The 19,192-nt window shown below is 44.3% G+C and overlaps 1 protein-coding gene across 5 annotated transcripts in view; it reads right to left on the bottom strand.

Moving 5' to 3' along the window:
* GSAP (gamma-secretase activating protein) overlaps positions 1-19,192 on the bottom strand; it is a 151,539-nt gene that overhangs the window by 102,815 nt on the left and 29,532 nt on the right. For all 5 annotated transcript variants that reach the window (XR_012903342.1, XR_012903339.1, XM_075926733.1 and 2 more), the window contains exons 13-22: positions 16,027-16,104; positions 15,226-15,303; positions 14,657-14,749; positions 11,306-11,523; positions 10,900-10,969; positions 10,039-10,121; positions 8,855-8,908; positions 1,325-1,453; positions 887-945; positions 436-467 (exon numbers count right to left, since the gene is read on the bottom strand). Coding sequence is in view for 3 of the 5 variants with exons in the window: in XM_075926733.1 (XP_075782848.1) it covers positions 436-467; positions 887-945; positions 1,325-1,453; positions 8,855-8,908; positions 10,039-10,121; positions 10,900-10,969; positions 11,306-11,523; positions 14,657-14,749; positions 15,226-15,303; positions 16,027-16,104 (894 nt within the window). In the remaining 2 variants the exon portion in view is untranslated. The remainder of the gene's footprint in view (positions 1-435; positions 468-886; positions 946-1,324; positions 1,454-8,854; positions 8,909-10,038; positions 10,122-10,899; positions 10,970-11,305; positions 11,524-14,656; positions 14,750-15,225; positions 15,304-16,026; positions 16,105-19,192) is intronic.

The raw sequence follows: 19,192 nt of genomic DNA, 5'->3' as shown, positions 1-19,192 counted from the left end.
ACATGATAGATGCAACTGATTTGAGTCTAGTGTCTTGTCTCCTTTAATTTTTCTACTATATTCGCCCAATGGGTGCAGCTCTACAGGGCAGCGCTGTAGAAAACAGCAAGACTCCAAAGCTCAGGTGTTTAACATGGTCATCTATCCCTGCTTTAAAGAAAGCTACTTGTATAGACAAAGCCTAGATGACTGTGTTTGCCATTTCCAAAGGTGCTTTTCAGTCTCACCCAGGTCCTCAGAGGCAGTAACTATACATCAGAGAGAGACACTTTTCCTGCATTTTAGCTACCCAACTTTACCGGCTTTATTCCCAAGATCCTTCAGTGGCAAAAACTTCAAAACATATCCAAAAATGAATTTTTCAGCCCATGGTATCTAGCCCGTAACCATTTCACCATCCCACCAGACTACTGTGTCAGGGCATATTTTCCTTACCCAAGTTCCATGCAGCAAGATTAGAAAGCACCCTAGGGATGGAAAACTGAATTTAAGTACCGCTTCACAAGGACAGACACACAGTGAAAGTTACTTATCTTCTACATACAAGATTTAAAATTACATGCATTGGCCATGTTAAACTAGCTCCGTGTATTAAGGAAAGCAGCGTAACATTAATTTAAACATGTTTTTTAAAGGAAGAAATCTTCATTTCTAATGTTCAGTCTTAAAGCCCAGAATGCTGGATTTCCTAGTCAGTTTTGTGGTCATCACCAGGAATTCCTGATCACCTGGGTTGACTGACACCTGAAGTGAATTGGCCAGGTATGTAATACTAGTGAGATGCATCCAGTTTGGTAGCGCTTTTAAGTCTAGATTGGCCCACTTACAATGCAGCATTCACTTAATCAGAATAAGGAAAGGTAAAAAACACCTAAATTTTACCTACTTTTTTGCATTGTCAAAAATATTCCTTGAATATGTTGTAGTTCTTCTTTCCTCTACTTTCTACATTGAAAAAACAGTGGCAGAACGATTAAAATTCTGTCAGATGAAAAAAACTGATGAGAAACAGTGCTAACTTTCCCTTCTTCTCAATCTGTACAAAGCACAACCAGCAGAGAGCAGAACTCAGAAACCCTCACAAGAAAGCTAAAGTAGCAGAAATCCAAGCCTCCTCCCTCCCCCAAGTGGCAGCTTCTATCTGATCCTGCAGGTAAGAATCACAACCACTGATGACCTCCCGTAAGTACTACCCCATTTCCCCACCAAATGTTGAATCTCTTCTCATTAGACAACTCAATTGTTTACTTCGGTATTCAGCTTTAAAACAATGCCCACATCATGGAAACATAACTATGGATGCTTATATAGTGCGTTCATTTACCTCTTCAGAAAGAAGCTTATACCATTCTCTCCTTAGCACATTGTTGTTGTAATGCAACTGGGGCTCAGTGTATTTCACACACTCCAAGTTTAAGTTTAGCTTTTCCCAGAAGCCTTTACAATTTTGAACCTACAAATATATAAAGGAACGCATGAATACAAATTGCACTGTGGTTAAAATGCCTATTCAGCTTATCACACAAATGACGACATGATAAATGCAGGGTTGGAAATCAGTCATGGATTATTCAGGTTTTTTAAAGCCATTCTTGTATTGAGAAATAATTACTTTAGTATTATTACATAAGCAAACTAAAACTTCTTACACAAAGGTTCTCTTTCAGCATAGCAGGTGAACAACCTCCCATTTTGCACCCACGGAATGTTAGCTGAACAATGCAGACATGTCAATCTTTCAAACTTCTCCCATTTTTATCTTTTGATTTATTTTCTTTATCTGGCAGTGACTCTCTCCTCCTCAGGTATATCACTGCAATATACTGGTCCTCTAAGGTTTGTATCACTACTGAATTGCATTAGGATTCTATAGCAGAAATGCTATTTGGGAAGTTGGTATAACAAAGTCAGTCCAGAAAAAAAGCATTTCCACAGCTTTTTTTAAACCTTTGAGTTTAAACACTGAAATTGACTTAAAGCCTAGGAGGGTAACTGGAAAACACACATATAATTATGTTTCCTGAGCTTTTTTTTTTTTTTTTTGAACCTCTACCTCTTGCCAGTTTTCTTTCCTTCAGTGACCATAGTCAAATTACCAAGAAAACTCTAAAATGGCAGTTTTGACATTGTTTCATAGCAAGGATCACATCTTACTGGAGAAAGTGACACATGGAAATCTGGCCTCCTTCCCTGTGCTTTAATTCACAGGACCACTTCCCTTCCACTGTCAAGTGACATAAAAATCCTGTGGCAACTACAGCAATAGCTTACATGGAAAAGGAACAGCAGAAAAATACTTTAGGGAAAGAATGTATTTTAGCTGTAGTTTAATGCAGTTTAGAAGTGGAAACCAATGAATGATAGGAACCAGCATCTTGCCTGTCCCAACCTAGAGTACATCCGTTACCCACAGTGTATCAAACCTCTGCTCTAAGACTAATTTTTTTTTTTAATAAAACAGCACTCAATAGGCCATCGAGAGAAAAATTAAGAGTAAATGTTCTAAATGTCTTATCTAGTCTAGGTTGGGTTAGCCACATAGTCACTGAAAGCAAAATCCTGCACTTTTAGTGGGTCAAACAATAATTCATCTATCCTAGCACTGCAGGATTTGTGTTAGACCATAACATGCTTTCCACCTTTCAGCCCTGCAACATCCTCAAGGCTCACCTGAGTCAGTGTGCCTTCAAAGTCAGGGACCTCCTTCCCTCAAGACCCATTTTTCCTTGCACGTAATATCTTCATTCAATATCGTATAGAATTGCTGTCCTGGGCAAGCAGGTTGCTTTCTATCCCTTTGCCCTTAACATTATTTCTCACTACTTCTGAACCTACACTAGCGAGCTATTAGAAAATTCATCATACATATCCTTTCTTTACAAAGCATCCAAAGTAGGGATCTTAGCAAGTAGTCGAGTCTGCTTATCGGGGAGTCGACTGGAGTATCACTATTCGCTTTCCTCCCCCCACTTCCTGCCTCTATGAGAAGCTGCAAGGTGGGAGGAAAACAGGAGCCAGTGCTGGGGAAGAGCTGGCTTAAAAGCTTCCCCCCCCCAACAGCATCTCCACGGTGCAGCCTGCCTCTCTGCTGCCTTTGTCAGAGGTAGCATAGGGGAATGCGGAGGCGGACAGGGGCTGCTACCGCCAAGCAGCCCCTACTCAGAGCAGCTTGGGCTGGCTGTGAGCAGGGGCTGTTCCAGCAGCAGCCCCTGGCTGTGGCCAGCCCTGTCTGCCACGAACAGGGGCTGCTCCTGAAGCAGACTCCGTTCACGATGGACAGGGCTGGCCACCACAAACTGGAGCTGCTGAACTCAGCGCCAGCCAGGACCGAGCAGTCCCAGTTCACACCGGTCCAGAACACTGTGCCTCTGCGTCTAAAATGCAGAGCTACAGTGTGGGTGGCTCCTTGAGCCAGCACGAGCCAGAACTGATCGGTCCCGGCTTCAGCCAGCTCCTGTAGCTACCCCCGCTGTGGCTCTGCAGAGCAGTCCTTATCGACTAATCGTATAGTGGATACAAATTGTATCGACCACACGATTAGACAAATAACCGCAATTTAACATCCATAATCCAAACGTCATTGGCACTTGTACTCTCTCTCTAAAAGCTATTGGCGATTTCTCCTCCTGAAGCCTCCATCACAAACCTATTCTCTTTCTATCACAGCATTAAATAGAACCGTCTAAAGTTTTCAAAACAGGGACTAAGGAATTTGGTGACAAACTTGAAATACTTTAGGAAACTGATTTTCAGAAAGTGCTGAGCAACCATGTAACCAAAACATCGCACAGACTCTTTTAAAAGTACCGAAAATGGATTACCCCAAATCATTTAGAAAAGTACAGGCACATGGGCCTCTTCACTTAATTTCCTATTTCTCCAGTTGCACTTGAGAGCAAGCATGACTTTGAAACACAACCTACATTCTGTTACAGCCAATAATGGCATACTCCCATGTAAGTACGAGGAGACACACACTGACCTTAAACCATTCTATATATTTTAAACTATGCTGTCCAACTTTCCAGTGGCCTTAGCTGATAAACATCAGTCTGGATATTGACACAATTTAACTTGGCAACATGAAATAAATTAAGAGAACTATAAATTTTGCATTTGAGATAAATGTCTTAGCTTAAACACAATCAACTGAGATTTTTGGTACCAGATAAACAAAATAATTAACTCTACAACATATCACTACAGTATTTTCTTGAGTTTTACTGTTAACAGTCAGAATATACAACGGTGACATCTAGTGGTCAGTTTAGATAGGTGCATTTGCACAACCCTAGGGATCTCCTGCCAGTCCACGCTTGCATTGTTTTCAAACCATACCATCCGTCTGACGTAATTAAAGCTGTCCAGTGAACCCCTAACAAAGTGGCAGGTTCTAAGATTAAAAGTTGATGACACTAGAAACTAAAACTGGCAGCATCTTTTGATTTCATTTAAGAAGTCACCAGGTTAAAATAAAGAGTTGATTGTTTCTTGATTTTCTACGGCCTGTCCAAAGAAACACAGTCAGGCTGGGTATGTTTTTGGAGATTTCTACGGGTGTGTCTACACAGCAAAGTCATTTCGGAATAACGGCCGTTATTCCAAAATAATTATGTGAACATGTACACAGCAATTCCGTTATTTTTGAAATAATGGACGGCTTATTCCGACTTCTGTAAACCTCATTCTACGAAGAATAGCTATTTCGAAATAAGGCGTGTGCAGACGCTCCACTTCAGCTATTTCGAAATTGCCCCTCACCAGGCCATTCTAAGTTATTCCTCCTGGGGCTCTAAATTGAGATTGCATGTCTACATTAGGGAAGCCTGCCTAAGACTCATTTTGAGGCTTCCCTGCTTCTAAATAAACTATTTTGGAATACTACTCTGGAATAGCTTATTCCAAAATAATCGTGCAGTGTAGACGTAGCCGATAGTGCACGTGAACGTGGTGTTGATCCTGCAGGCTGCCCTTCCAGCACAGGATTAGGGGCCCAGCCTGCACTGTATCATCAAAGGCACCATTTTTCAGAGATGTCAAAACCCCATGGCCCGTTCCACAAGAGCAGGGGTGTCAGACTCTATGCATCCAGCACAGTGAGGACTACTTGTCTAATCTCCTCTTGAAGTTTTGAATGGCTACAGTAGTTCACTTTACCGGGGATTGTACGTCCATGTAGTATATCTGTGTGCTGCTGATGAGTGGCTGCATTTGCCTAACTGATGGTGGAGGATGTTTAGCTAACTGCAATGGGAGGCACTAGCTAAGTTTACTCCCTGCCTTCTCTGCAGGCCATGTCACTGTTACTCCTGCAGGCCATGAGATGTCTTCTTCCATGCCTGCCCCCATGCCAATTTTGTACATTTCTCTCTTGTCTTTCAAATACTTCAAGACTCTTCCTTCCAACCCAGACTTTTGTCACACTTCCTGACAGATTAAAACATGAGCATAAATATATTAACTTATTCAAAGAAACTGATCAAATTTCTAGGTTACACCCAGGGCTGGGCCAAGCCATTTTGGCGCCCCGGGCCCTGGCGCGCAGCGCCTTTCCTGGGCACACGGCGCATGCGCTGCCCAGCCCGGCCACCAATGCTGGTGCGCAGCCCGGGGCCGGCCACGCTGGACTGTGCAGGGCTTCGCGGCCATGGGGGAGCTGCGGGGATGGGGGAGGCCGGCGCTGCAGGAGCTAGGCACGTGGTGCCTGATGGTTGGTGACCCGGGCAGCTGCCCAGCTTGCCCATCCCTTAGTCTGGCCCTGGTTAAACCAGCAAACATATTCCATACTCTTACAGTTGTGATACTGGCCTCTCAAATTCCTCTTTAACTGCAAGCTTTGTGTTTGTTATCCCTTGTTAAGCTGTTGAGTTTAGGATCCACTTCCTACTAAATGTGGTGCAACCTCATTGCAAAGGAATTCCCTGACAGTACTCAGAAGTTTTCAAATGGCCCTTAAATAGAAAGCTCATCAGGGTAGGGAGGTGTTAGCTTGCCTGTGAAATGCCCCACATACCTGAGAGACTGAACACATAATAAATGAAAGGGTTAAATTCCATTCTACATTCCAGTTGCTTTTTCACTCTTGGACAACAGGAACCTCCTGGAATGCCATTAATTGGTCAGTAATAGAGAGGTAGCCTTGTTAATCTGATCTTGCAAAAATAAAAAGGAAAAACTATGCAGCACTTTAAAGACTACCAAGATGGTTTATTAGATGATGAGCTTTTGTGGGCCAGACCCACTTCCTCAGATCAAATAGTGGAAGAAAATAGTCACAACCATATATACCAAAGGATACAATTAAAAAAAAAATGAACACATATGAAAAGGACAAATCACATTTCAGAACAGAAGGGGGATGCGGGGGGAGGAGGGGAGGGAAGGAAGGTGAATGCCTGTGAGTTAATGATATTAGAGGTGGGGAAGGGTAGATGTCTGTGAGTTAATAGTATTAGAGGTGATAATTGGGGAAGCTATCTTTGTAATGGGTAAGGTAGCTGGGGTCTTTGTTCAGCCCCCCACGGAGAGTGTCGAATTTTAGCATGAATCCTCTGCTGGGGAGGTGGAAGGAGTGGGGAGCGCCGAGCAGGGGCGCGGTGTCTCTTGGTGCTCCAAAGGGCGGCTTGCACCCTAGGAAAGAGGCAAGATAGGCCTGGAAGCACAGGTAGGAAGTGGCCCAGGGTGGTGTTGTGGAGCTCGTGGGCAGGGTCGGATGAGAGTTTTGCGGGGCCCAGGGCAGCACAATTTTGCAGAGCCCCCCTTTGGACAGAAAATAGAAAAAAGGCGTTAAATGCACAAATTGAAGGCTATTTTTCATATTAAATGTGAATTGGGTAAATTTGATAGAAACTTAATTTAGTTGGGTAATTTTTATTTTAATTATATTGTAATTCATTCTTAAACACAATTCTGCATTAATAATTAAACATTTTAATTTGTATTTAAGTCTACTATAGCTGTCTAGCTCTTTTGGCAGCACATTCTTCAATTATGTCAGTAAAGTCCATTTCTTTACACAGGTCGTTTTCAATCGATAAAATCGAAAGACCTACAAAAAGCTCCTGGCTCACAGTAGATTCTCTTTGGCTGCCCATGCCTAGTATTTACCAGGCAGCGTTGGGTGTTCGGCAGCCAGGCAGCATTGGGACTTGCGGGAGCCAGGTGGAGTATGGGTGTTGAGACTTGGGAGGGGAGGCAGGGGGCGTGTGGGTGCTGGGATTTGGGGCGGCAGGCAGCATGTGGTTACTCGGGTTGGGGGCAGGCAGGGTGTGGCTACGTGGAGGATGGCGCACAGATGGGCCTTAGGGAGGACCAGCAGGCAGGGGTGTCTGACTTATCAGACAGGCGAAAATTACTATTTCAGCCTCTCGAACAGCTCCTGGATGGGCGGGGAGAGCTGACAACTCCCTCTGCTCCCAAGGACGTGGGGGAGAGGGGAGGGAGGGTGCTGTCTGTGGAGCTGGGTTGCGCTGCGCCCACGAGTGGGGGGAAGGTGGGGACTGGCAAGAGGAGATGGGGGGGTCTCCCTGGTGGGCGGGTCGCTCTGCCCCCGGGCTTGGCGGGAAAGGGGTCTGGGCTCCCCAGCCTCTCTCTGGGTGGTGCAGGAGGGTGGAGCAGCGGGATACCCGGGCGCCATGGCCAGGCGTCGCCCTTCGCCTCCATGGCAATGAGCTGCCACCGCACGCATGCCACGGGCTAACAGAGCCACTCATGGACATGCAGCAAAGGGCAGCGGTGGAGGTGGCTCCAGCAGGCGAGGGCAGCAGCAGCAGATATGCGTCAGGGCGAGCGGGGCTGGCGCGGGACCTATTGAAGCGGGTGGCCCGGGGCAGCCGCCCTGCCCTATATCCGCCGCTGCCTGTGGGTGGACACATTTAGGAGAAATTCCCCCGTCTGCCAGACCAGGGAGAAAGCGTCCCTGCCTTTGGGCCCTGGGAGAGTGGCCAAGTGTCGGTTACAAGGCAGCTCTAACACGAACAAAGTTTGACTGTTACGGTACAGATGGTGCCGTGTATATAAAAAGGCGATAATGGTGGTGGGGAGACACAATAAAATGGGTAACTAGCAGATGCTCCTAGGTGGTCCTTCTACAGGGGGACAGTTAGTTGCAGATCCCTGGTCCAGGGGCTTACCAGCAGCCTGGATGTACATTAGAAATCCCCCATGTTTCTAGTGCAAAGAAACTTTCCCCACTTTAACTTCAGTCACAGAACGAGGAGGTAATTAAACTGGAAAGCACCTGGGGCAGCAGCCAATGTCCTTCAGAAAGAATAGCGCATAGCCTTGAGAAAAGACTGTTCAATTCTGACACCACAAAATCTGTCGGAAAAATTCAAGTTTCCAGCAGTCACAAAAGCTACTTAAAATTAGAGCAATTCTTTCTTCATCCTTATTTTCATGTAATACATGCATTATAGCAGGGCTACTCAACACATGGCCTGTAGGCCGCATGAGGACTGCGCCCCATTTGTTTGCGGCCCACGGTGCCGTTTGGCTTTACCCAGGGCTCAACATATGGCCCTCAGGTGAGAGCCAAAACAAAAAAGTAGTCAACATAATGGTCTTCGGTTGATATGTGTTTTAGTAGTTAAATTCCTGGACTGTCATTGTTCATTAAAAGTGCTGTCATGTAGGTGGAAATTGGGTAAATACTGCATTGTATTAATATCAGCAGAACTGACTTAAATGGGACCTGTGTGTTGCATAGTCTTGCCTTAATCTTTGTATTCATGCCTGTCAGTGTGAAAGAAGTTATTTGCATTTGAGTAGCCCTGCATTATCGTTATGTTTAGAAGGAAAGCGACAACCCACATCCTTCCTACTAACAGCAATATCTTCATATGTAGAAACTTACCTTTAGTTCAGGTAAAGAAATAATGTCCGTTATGCATGTTATTCCAGGGATAATCTATAGACAAAGAGTAGGAATTTAAAACATTAATTTAATTTAAAAGATACAAACAAATCACAGATTACAATATGAAAATGTGAAGGTTTCAGGTAACTTCCCTCTATAGACAGTAATCTAGTTAACCAAGAAAGCACACTGACCTTTGCATGAGAGAAGAATGGAAACTATTTTCTCTCTGTGCTGGGATAAAAAGTGGCCTCCTCTTTCAGGATTAAAGTAGGTTGGTAAACCCAATAAATAAGATAAACAGTCTCCATACAACACAGTATGTTGTGTTTGAGGCTTGAAGTTTTAAATAACTATTATTTAAATAAGCGGTTAGCACCCTAGAACTTTTGTAATGACTAGAGTTAATGAGGAAAATTGGACAGTAGGTCTTACTGGAGAAGGCTGAAGACTGGAAAACTTTTGATTGGCTGGTGATTGTCTTTCATATACCAAATATTGTTTATTTTATACAATTTTCATTATAATAATACTCGCCAGGTTGTATACTTACTGGAAACCTGGATGCAGTGGCTCAAGTCCTGGATCCCGGTGACTAAAATCATTCTCCATCCATTATAAACACCACATGGGCACACAGTCATCGGTATATTACATAAAAACCATGACCAATTTAACAATTAAATACCACTGTTGTCACTGAGGATTCATAAAGGCATTTACCAAAAATAAAGATTAAGAAGATAAGAATGGCCATACTGGGTCAGACAAAAGGTCCATCTAGCACAGTATCCTGTCTTCTGACAGTGGCCAATGCCAGATGCCCCGAAAGGGGAGTGAACACAACAGGTAATCATCAAGTGATCTCTTGCCTGTCATCCATTTCCAGCCTCTAATAGAGGCTAGGGACACCATTCCTGCCCATGCTGTCTAATAAGTATTGATGGACCTAACCTCCATGAATTTATCTAGTTCTTTTTTGAACCTTGTTAAAGTGCTGGTTTAAAGATTGAAAAACAGGACATCAAGGCTTGGTAAGATAAAATGGGTATAAAATAGACAGACAAGCAACTAGATCATCTTCTAAAAAGAAAAATTTTGCTTCCAAAAGTGGACAGGTTTTAGAAAGGAAACAAACCCTTTCCCTAAATTATTAATGCTCATCTCAGTGGATCTCTTACCCCATTCCAGTACAGCAGTGATGTATATGGCAAAAGTTTATCCAGTTTGCTAGTCTCTGGACACATTGACCAGTATAGGGAAGCTGAATGAATTAAAAAAAAATTAAAGATTTACAAGACAAGGCTGTATAAAGTTACAAGTTACCAAGAAAAAGCTTTATAGTCTGTTCCCTTTTACTTGCCATTTCCCTTACTAATCTGCCAATTAGTTGTTTAGGGACAATTCATGATGTTGCTACTGCAGCAGCTTCCTTAGCAGTGGAACCTGATATGACTCCACTGCACAAAGGGAGGAAAAGAATCCCAGATGGCCCTGCAAGGGTGTGTCAGCTACTTAGCTCCAGCTCAGTTCAGCACAGCTTCCTTGAAAAGGAAGCAGGGTTCAGATTGGCTGGGCCAAATGATCTGCTGATATGTGAAAATGTCACAGGATACACCAGCCATTATGCTGAAGCAACCATCAGGAATGGCTCTGTGACCTGGCAGAGTCTAAAGGAAAATTACTCCTTCCTCTTCTATTCATCTGCCCGGCAGACATCCCAGCTATTTGAGCCACCTGCTAGACAGAGAATTTGGCTCATGAAAGGGCAAAATGGTAATGGCTCTCTGCCTGCACAAAGTGGTAGCTAATCATGTGTGTAAAGTTGTAGAAGTTGCTCTCAAACCAGAATTGCAATGTACTGGTCTTCTCAATTAGCAACAGTGTACAGCATTACAACAGCTGAGTCAAACAACCACCAGTATAATCAAAAAAATAAGGCAGCGGGAGGAGAGTCAGTTTGCAGTTGGGTGGTTTTATCTTCGGATGTCTCCCTTTAAACTTTTCTTGCTTAACATTCAAGGGAAAAAAAAACCACCTACCAATGATAAATTCCTGTATGGGGTTAAATGTATAACATGCTGACAGATTCTCAGAAATCCACTGAATAATCTGTGAAAGTCAAAAAAATGGAGAGTTCATTAAAGCTTGTTTTCAAACAAAAGACTCTGGCACTGTCCAGATCAATGAACCCCTTTCACTTGCAGTTCACTGCCTAAAGCAGTGACACAGAATGAAGTCAAACAGTGTTTTCAGAAACATAATCCTTATACTTATTACACTGGAAGCATGTTGGAGCCAACCTGGTCAGCTTCTAGGTGCTACCGCAATGCAAATGTTTGATAATAATAGTGACTATCTCTTCATATTGGTCATGAGAACTCCGCCCACTCTTTTTAGCTGAATAAATAACGCTAAGAAACTTAAGGAAGTGACTTATAGTCCTACCTGCATTTCCAAATCTGTTGTATTCCTGACATGTAAGAGAGCACAGTGCAGGGCTGCCAGTCTATCGCTGTCCAATTTACTGTTCCGGAGGAATTGCAACAAGGAACACTCATTCATTCTTATGGTAAACAGTCTTCCTGAGCAGCAATCCCAGATGGTTGACTTGAATAGGGACTGGATGGGACTGTTGGGCAGCATGTTGATTCTTGCATCCTCGCCTGGAGGGAGGAGATTTGAAGGTAGAAAGGTCTTTGTGTGAACATAAATTCTGTTTATCACAAATTTCTCCCCTCTGCCACATCCCATGATTTCATGGTCTCCAACTCCTCCTCCATTTTCCCTTCTCACACACTTTAACTTCCCACCCCATCCTATTGGCCAGCTGTTCTCAGAAGGGCTAAGTACGGAAAGATTTCTTTGAAAACCATTAGAGATTCAAGTGCCTTGAACCTCTGAAAATAAGGTCCTACCTGTCTTAGATTTTTCTCTAGCATGGATAACCACTGTGTGAAAGCACCGACAGGGGTGGGCAAAAAGGCCTGCCAAACAGGTGCATCCAGCCTGCGGAGGCTCTGCTGCTCCCCTGCTCCCAGGCCAATTAGGGCCTGTGGGCAGGGGAGCACCCAAAGCCTCCTCCAGCCCTGCCAGGTGCTACCGCAATGCACCATGTGCTACTTGCAGAGCCAGCGGAAGGAAAGTAGAGGAGGCTTTGCATGCTCCCCTGCCCAATCAGATCCTGGGGGCGGGGGAGCTGCGTGAAGCTTCCTTCACCCTGCTCCAGCCCTGCAAGGAGCCCACAGCACTTCAAAGTGCCATGTGCTCCTTGTAGACCAGGAGGAGGCTTCTCACTCTCCCCCCGCCCCCCAGGCCCTGATTGGCCTGGTTTTGGGGGAGCATGCCCAGCCTCTTCCAGGACATGGGTGCCTAGTGGGAAGGGGATGCAAAGAGGCTCCCCCACCCCCAAATCAATCATGGTCTGGGGATGGAGTAGCCCTGCCCCTTCCTGTTTAGGCCCCGCCCCTTCCGGGGTGGCCCACAGGCAAAAATGATTGCCCACTCCTGCACTGAGGGCGGGTATACACTAACACTTAAATCAATGCGGCTTACGTCACTCAAAGGTATGAAAAAGACACCTCCCATGAGCAATACAAATTACAACAACCTCAGCCCGACCCACACCAGTACTATGTTGGCTGGAGATACTCTCAAGGTGGAGCAATTATGCCAACAGTGCAGCATGGCATGGCTGCATTGGTGCAGCTGCACCGATTTAGCACTTCTAGTATAGACCTGCACTCAATCATACCTACTTCTTGGCCATGTTCTTGAAGCTGAAGATGAGTGGATGAGATCCATTTAATGACATTCCTAACTGCCTTTCATGGAATCATGCAACTGGAAGAGACCTCAGAAGGTCATCAATTCCAGTCCCCTGCCCTAGGCAGGACTAATCCCAACTAAATCAACCCATCCAGGGCTTTGTCAAGCCGAGACTTAAACACCTCTAGGGATGGAGACTCCACTACTTCCCTAGGTAACCCATTCCAGTGCTTCACCACTCTCCTAGTGAAATAATTTTTCCTAATATCCAACCTGGACCTCTCCCACCACAACTTGAGACCATTGCTCCTTGTTCTGCCATCCGTCACTACTGAGAACAGCCTTTCTCCAGCCTCTTTGGAACCTCCCTTCAGGAAGTTGAAGGCTGCTATCAAATCCCCCCTCACTCTTTGCTTCTGCAGACTAAACAGACCCAACTCCCTCAGCCGCTCCTCATAGGTCATATGCTCCAGCCCCTAATCATTTTGGTTGCCCTCCGCTGGACCCTCTCCAATGCATACAGTGCAGGTCTACACTAAAAATATCCATTCAATAGTGCAAGCTGCTACCTACTGCCCAGGGCCTCAGTAGTGCACTGAATCCCTTCTGTTTGGGGGAGGGAAAAAACTAAATATCCAACTCTTGCCTGAAGTTTATTGTAGATGGGTACCATTTTAGTAGAGTACAGTGAGTTAGTCTGTACCAACTATGATGCAGAAGGCTTGCACCATCCAAAGTAACATGCTCACACTGTATTGGGCCATCTAAATAGCAACAAGTACCAAACTTTGAGAAAAAGAAGACTAAATTTAAGAACATGAGAATTGCCACACTGGGTCAGGTCAAAGGCCCATCTAGACCAATATCCTGTCTTCTGACAAAGGCCAATGCTAGGTGCCCCTAGAGGGGATGAACAGAACAGTTTATAATCAAGTGATCCCAACCCTGTCACCCATTCCTAGCTTTTGATAAACAGAGGCTAGGAACACCATTTCTACCCATTCTAGCTAATAATCATCCTCCATTAATTTATCTAGCTCTTTTTTGAACCTTCTTAAAGTCCTAGCTTTCACAACATCCTTTGGCAAGGAGTTCCACACGTTAACTATGCATTGTGTGAAGATGTACTTCCTTTTGTTTGTTTTAAACCTGCTACCTATTAAACACAACCAAGATCAAAACCAAGATCATCATATGCTAGAATTGATTACCATTGAGTAATTTCAATCCCATTCATTCCCATTGCATTAGAAAACATGCCCACCATAAAATAAAACTTCCCACCTACCGTATGTATTTCTGCAGGAAAATGCTTCTACTCTCAAATCCAACCAGCTCTTAACTGGGTTTGGGGAGAGGGGCGGTTTGACAGTGCTGTATGTGTCAGAGCTGCACCAGGCCCAGCAGCCTACCTTTCTTTCACCCAATCAAAAAAAAATGGCCTTCTGTTTCCAAACAAAGGCCTTCTGTTTCCAAAAATAACCCATTTCCTATAGCACACTGTTACGTGCAAATTAAATACTGTGCCTTTCAGATGAGACTTCAAAACAAATTATGTGACTCTGATCAGGTGAAGGAAATGCAGATTTCCTCTCCCACTCTCCTCAAACACACACACAGAAACTCAATGGGAGGAAGGAAATGTAATATCAAATTTGCATCTCCATATGAAATTTGAGAATGCTGGAGCATCGATAAACATGCAAAGGGGAATGGGAAATTATTAAATGAAGCCAGAGAATGCAATTCACTGAATGGTCTCCTTTCATTTCATAATAAGCGGACAATGAGTAATGGATGAAATAAGAAAGCTCATTATATCTCTTTAAAATGGAGTGTGCCAAAAATACATTTCTAATTCTACCTGGTCCCTATCTTCTGGGCTTTTCAGAGAACACTGTACAGTAATGAAGATGTGAGGCCAATAAAATGAACCAAATTATCCTCTAAAGGGAACAGAATAATTTCAAGAGTCTCTACCATGGTCTTAAGAAATGCTCAAGACTTCTAAGTACTAAAGTTTTACTGTACCTTTTAGAAACAAATTATAGCACATCAGGTCAGGATGCTGAATATTGAGGAGATGTAGGAAGTGGCCAGGCAAATAAACAGCCACATAATAATCTGTTGAAAGAAACAAGAGCCATCAATTGGAGCAACTGTTGAAGTATTTCCTTTGGGAATTCTCAGCCCAATTCTCTTTATTGGAACAGGTTATGTCTAGGGGATATAAAATAGTTTAGTTAATAGAGGTTGCAGTGTTAACACAGGAAATATAAGCGATACCCTCAGGTTTTCAGGGAAGGATGTGAGACACTCATGCCACTCAAAAGCACTATGCTAGTTTATCTCCAGAGAAACACAGTCAACTTCAGAGGAAGTTGCACACTAACACTATGAGGTATTACAATATCAAGTGCCAAAAATAGAAGTCATGTTGCATAAGTTACTTTATTTGCTACATTATGAAGGGATGAGGGAAAAACCTTTATCTCTCTCTTATAAAGAGGAGAGAGACCACAAGAAGCCTTGAGGTTAATGAGTGCTCTATCTTCTCAAAGTGGGGAGAGGAAACAAGAGAAGCTACATTAGCAACCTACCCAGATCCAAAAACGCTACTTCCTTCATTTGTGGGTAATCTGTTCTTTGTAGAGCAACTGTAAAGGTTTTGCTGTAACCTAAGAAGACACACATTAAATGTTATTGCTTATATGCAAAGTATAACGAGAGAGAGAGAGAGAGAATCTGGGGCAGTGCAAGTCTATCTGAACCCACAGAAAGTCTGATTCTTTGTCTGAACTGTGTTGTATCTCATATTGGATACACAAATCTACCTCTGCCTGGATTGAAATGCTAGTCTCTGTTCATAACAAGAAGGACTTAAACCAAGTCACCTCTTACCCTTACTGGCTTCATTTATATAGTTTTCAGTGAAGTCAGTGAGCGTTGACCTTTGCCTGTGAAAATAAGGGCTAACCTGCACCCCAGACTCTCAAGCTAGGAGCTAGTAAGTCCAGCTCCCACACATGGTGTATTACGGTCATGGGTAGAGAGCACTCCCAGTTCCCACTGACGGCAGCTGCAGCTGTAAGTGCTCAGTGCTGCTAAACGATTGGCTGGATATGTTTCAAAGTGGGCACCCAAAAATGAGTCACGTACAGTTAATGGTCACTTACAGGAAATTGTGATTTGAGTGTCTATCCCATAGGAAGTCTACAAGAAGGACTGATACCTAGCAGCCTTATTTCAGGCATCCACACTTTTAGTTTTGGCCAGAGTATTTTACAGTCTACAGGCTTATATAGTTGTTTAATTTTGTAAGATATTCTGAGACACCTTATACAAAGTGACACTATGAAATAAGTTAATAAGAGCAATAGAATAAAACAGATTAACCATACCTTTATGTAAAAAAGAAACTGAGTATGTGACCTCCTTAGGAATGTTAGAAGCCTGACTATAACACAGACAAAAGCTTCCTAAAAAATAAATGAAATGGAGGTTGGTTGTGTTATCATACTTGTTAACTGAATAAAATGTCTGTCTTAGCTGATCCACTTCATATATCTCAAAAGGTGGATACAGACTTTACAATCCCATCCTAAAACCTAAGAATGTTTTAGACTAAAGAAAACAAAGATGCTTTTTCTTAAACAGCTTTCAGGACTACAGAAACAAACATATATCAAGATAACAACATATACAACATTCAGCTAAATAGGAAGATGGCAAAGCTGCGGGGGGGGCTCGGGCAGCGAGGCAGCCCAGGTGCGCCTGGACTGCTCCGCTGCCGGCTTCCCCACGGCTTTGCAAAGCTGCGGGGGGGCTCGGGCAGCGAGGCAGCCCAGGCGTGCCTGGGCTGCTCCACTGCCAGCTTCCCCGCGGCTTTGCAAAGCCGAGGGGGGGGCTCGGGCAGCGGGGCACCCCAGGCGCACCTGGGCTGCTCTGCTGCCGGCTTCCCCGAGGCTTTGCAAAGCCGCGGGGGAAGCCGGCAGCGGGACAGCCCAGACGCCCCGCGGCTGTCCCGCTGCCGGCGTCCTCAGAGGATTTGCTCCCCGTCTCCCTGGTCTGCTGGTCTCCAGCAGACCAGGGAGACTGGGAGCAAAGCCGCGGAGGACCCAGGCGGCAGGACCGCGGTGCGTCTCGGTCCGCCGCCCGTGTCTTCCTGGTCTGCTGGGGTGGGGGGTGCGCAGCTAGTACGCCCCCCCCTCCCCCAGCAGACTAGGCTTTTCTCCGGACGCCTGTGGCAGAGCAGCTGGGGTGCTGCCGGTTGGTCCTGCAGCGCCGCTCTGGGCGCTACTGGTCCAACCCAGGAGCACCCCAGCTGCTCTGGTCCTGATTCAGCTGCTGCTGGTCAGTTTCAGCAGCGGCTGAATCAGGATGCCTGGGGCAGAGCAGATGGGGTGCTGCTGGGTTGGTCCAGTAGTGCCGAGGAGCGGCGCTACTGGAGCAACCCAGCAGCACCCCAGCTGCTCTGCCTCAGGCGTCCTGATTTAGCCGCTGCTGAAACTGACCAGCGCTGACTACAGGAAGCCCGAGGCAGAGTTGCTCTGCCCCAGGCTTCCTGGAATCAGCTGCTGATCAGTTTCAGCAGCAGCTGACTTTGGGACGTTTGGGGTTCTTAAGTTGATTCTGTATGTAAGTCAGAACTGGCGGTCAGTTTCAGCAGCGGCTGAATCTGGACGCCAGTTCCGACTTACATACAGATTCAACTTAAGAACAAACCTACAGTCCCTATCTTGTACGTAACCTGGGGATTGCCTGTAATTCAATGTGCAAAACAGAACAACAGCAAGTAAAAGCCTAGCTATCTCACCATCCTGCTGCCAGTGCAGAATATACCTCTGGCCTAAAGCATATTTGCTGGTACTTTATCATTCTTCAGCGAAATCCTGAATTTTCTTTCTTAAGAAGAGTGTTATTTTCTTGTAAAAAGAGAAATTTGTGATAAATAGCTGAACTGTGGTAAATAACTCTTTGTTCCAGCCTTATTCCCTCACTTAACCCCTGTTGAGAATGACTGACCATTTTGATCCCCCATTTACTGGTAGCCCTCTGTTGAGCTCTGATAAAATGAGAATCCAATTAAACAACATGGGCCTCTTTAGCCAGCTACAAGCAGCCCCAAATCCATGTTGTTCCAATTCAAGTGGGAGAGGTGAAAGACAGAACTACGGTCATACTGCTATTAGAGCCTCTTACCTTTATCAGTAATTTAGTGCCTAAAAAGGTATTGCTAACCATGATATTGCTGTCAAAAGATACAGATAAACATGCACACAGATACTCTTATAATGCAAATCAATGCACTATACAACTGACTGAAAGCAGAAGTGCCTAAACTCAAGAGACTTCATTTTATTAAAAGTGCCTCTTACTTGAGCACAAAGCTGTACTATAGCATTGTGCTAATAATGCTACATATTTGGCCAAGCATTTAACTTTCAGGAGTGGGAAGAAAGAGAATTTCCTTTGGCTGAAATTCATGTTTGTTTCTAGCACACTGAATGGTTTTGGTAAATACGATAGAATTTTGTTTGGACATTTGAGTTAGTAGATGGGGTGTCCTTGATCATTTGGGGCCTTATAAAACAAAGAGAATTTTTAAAACAGCAGCATAAGGTCTCAGCAGGAAGGCTGTGGCTTTGCTGGACCTCTTCCAATGCGGTTTCCTTGCCACGGTCTCCCCTCCCACACTGCCAATTTCATTTTCACATGCTGTGAAGGACAAAGTGTGCTGTGGAGTATACTGCCCTACAGACAACATAGTTTGCATTGAAAGTGCAAACTAATGATCTTGTATTCAGAGTAATGCATTGGTGTATTTGTATGCAAATGTGATCAGAGAACTGGATGGCTCAATTGACTGCAAAAAAAGGGGGGAGGGCTTTTCATTGATAAAGGGAGATTTGTGGTCTAAGTCCAATTGCTAGTGGTCAGATACACATTTAACAGGAGTCACCACATCAGACACTACATGCGCAGTCTCAGTAGAGAGGCTAAAGACAGAACATATAGTGATTCAAAGTGAATAATTTTCTTGCCCCAAGGGGCCAGTGCCTACACACCAAGAATGATACACATTGGTGAACGGTGTGGAAAAGATTGTGTTGTTTGTGGTCAAGTTGTCAACCATGCTATAGTTTTTCTGCTTGTGCACAGAACACAGAGCTTACACACTAACACCGTCCACAAGCAATTAAGTCTCACACAGATCACTGGGCCAGATTTTCTGCAGAAGTAAAGGTGAATGAGCACAGCTCCACTGAAATCAGTGGAAGTGTAGTCACTATGTTGGAGAGTTTGGACCAATTGCTTTTGAAGTATGATCAGTAGGTTGTATACTCAGGTATCTGATAAACTCCCCTCTTTCTTCTTCATAAACAAAAAGGAAGAAGGAGAGAATAAATAGAGGGGAGCAGAGAAGATGGAAAACCAGAAAAAGAACAAGAATGGGATTACAAATATAGCTCTATAATATAGTAACACCATGATAAGATTTTAGAGATACAAGAATCAGGAAAAAGCAACTATAATATTCTGCTGCTTGGCAACTAAAAATTAAGC

The sequence above is a fragment of the Pelodiscus sinensis genome, chromosome 1 (genome assembly GCF_049634645.1).
Source record: "Pelodiscus sinensis isolate JC-2024 chromosome 1, ASM4963464v1, whole genome shotgun sequence".
Taxonomy (NCBI): domain Eukaryota; kingdom Metazoa; phylum Chordata; order Testudines; family Trionychidae; genus Pelodiscus; species Pelodiscus sinensis.
Note: the sequence above shows the minus strand (reverse complement) of the source record. Positions and strands in the feature narration are given on the sequence as shown.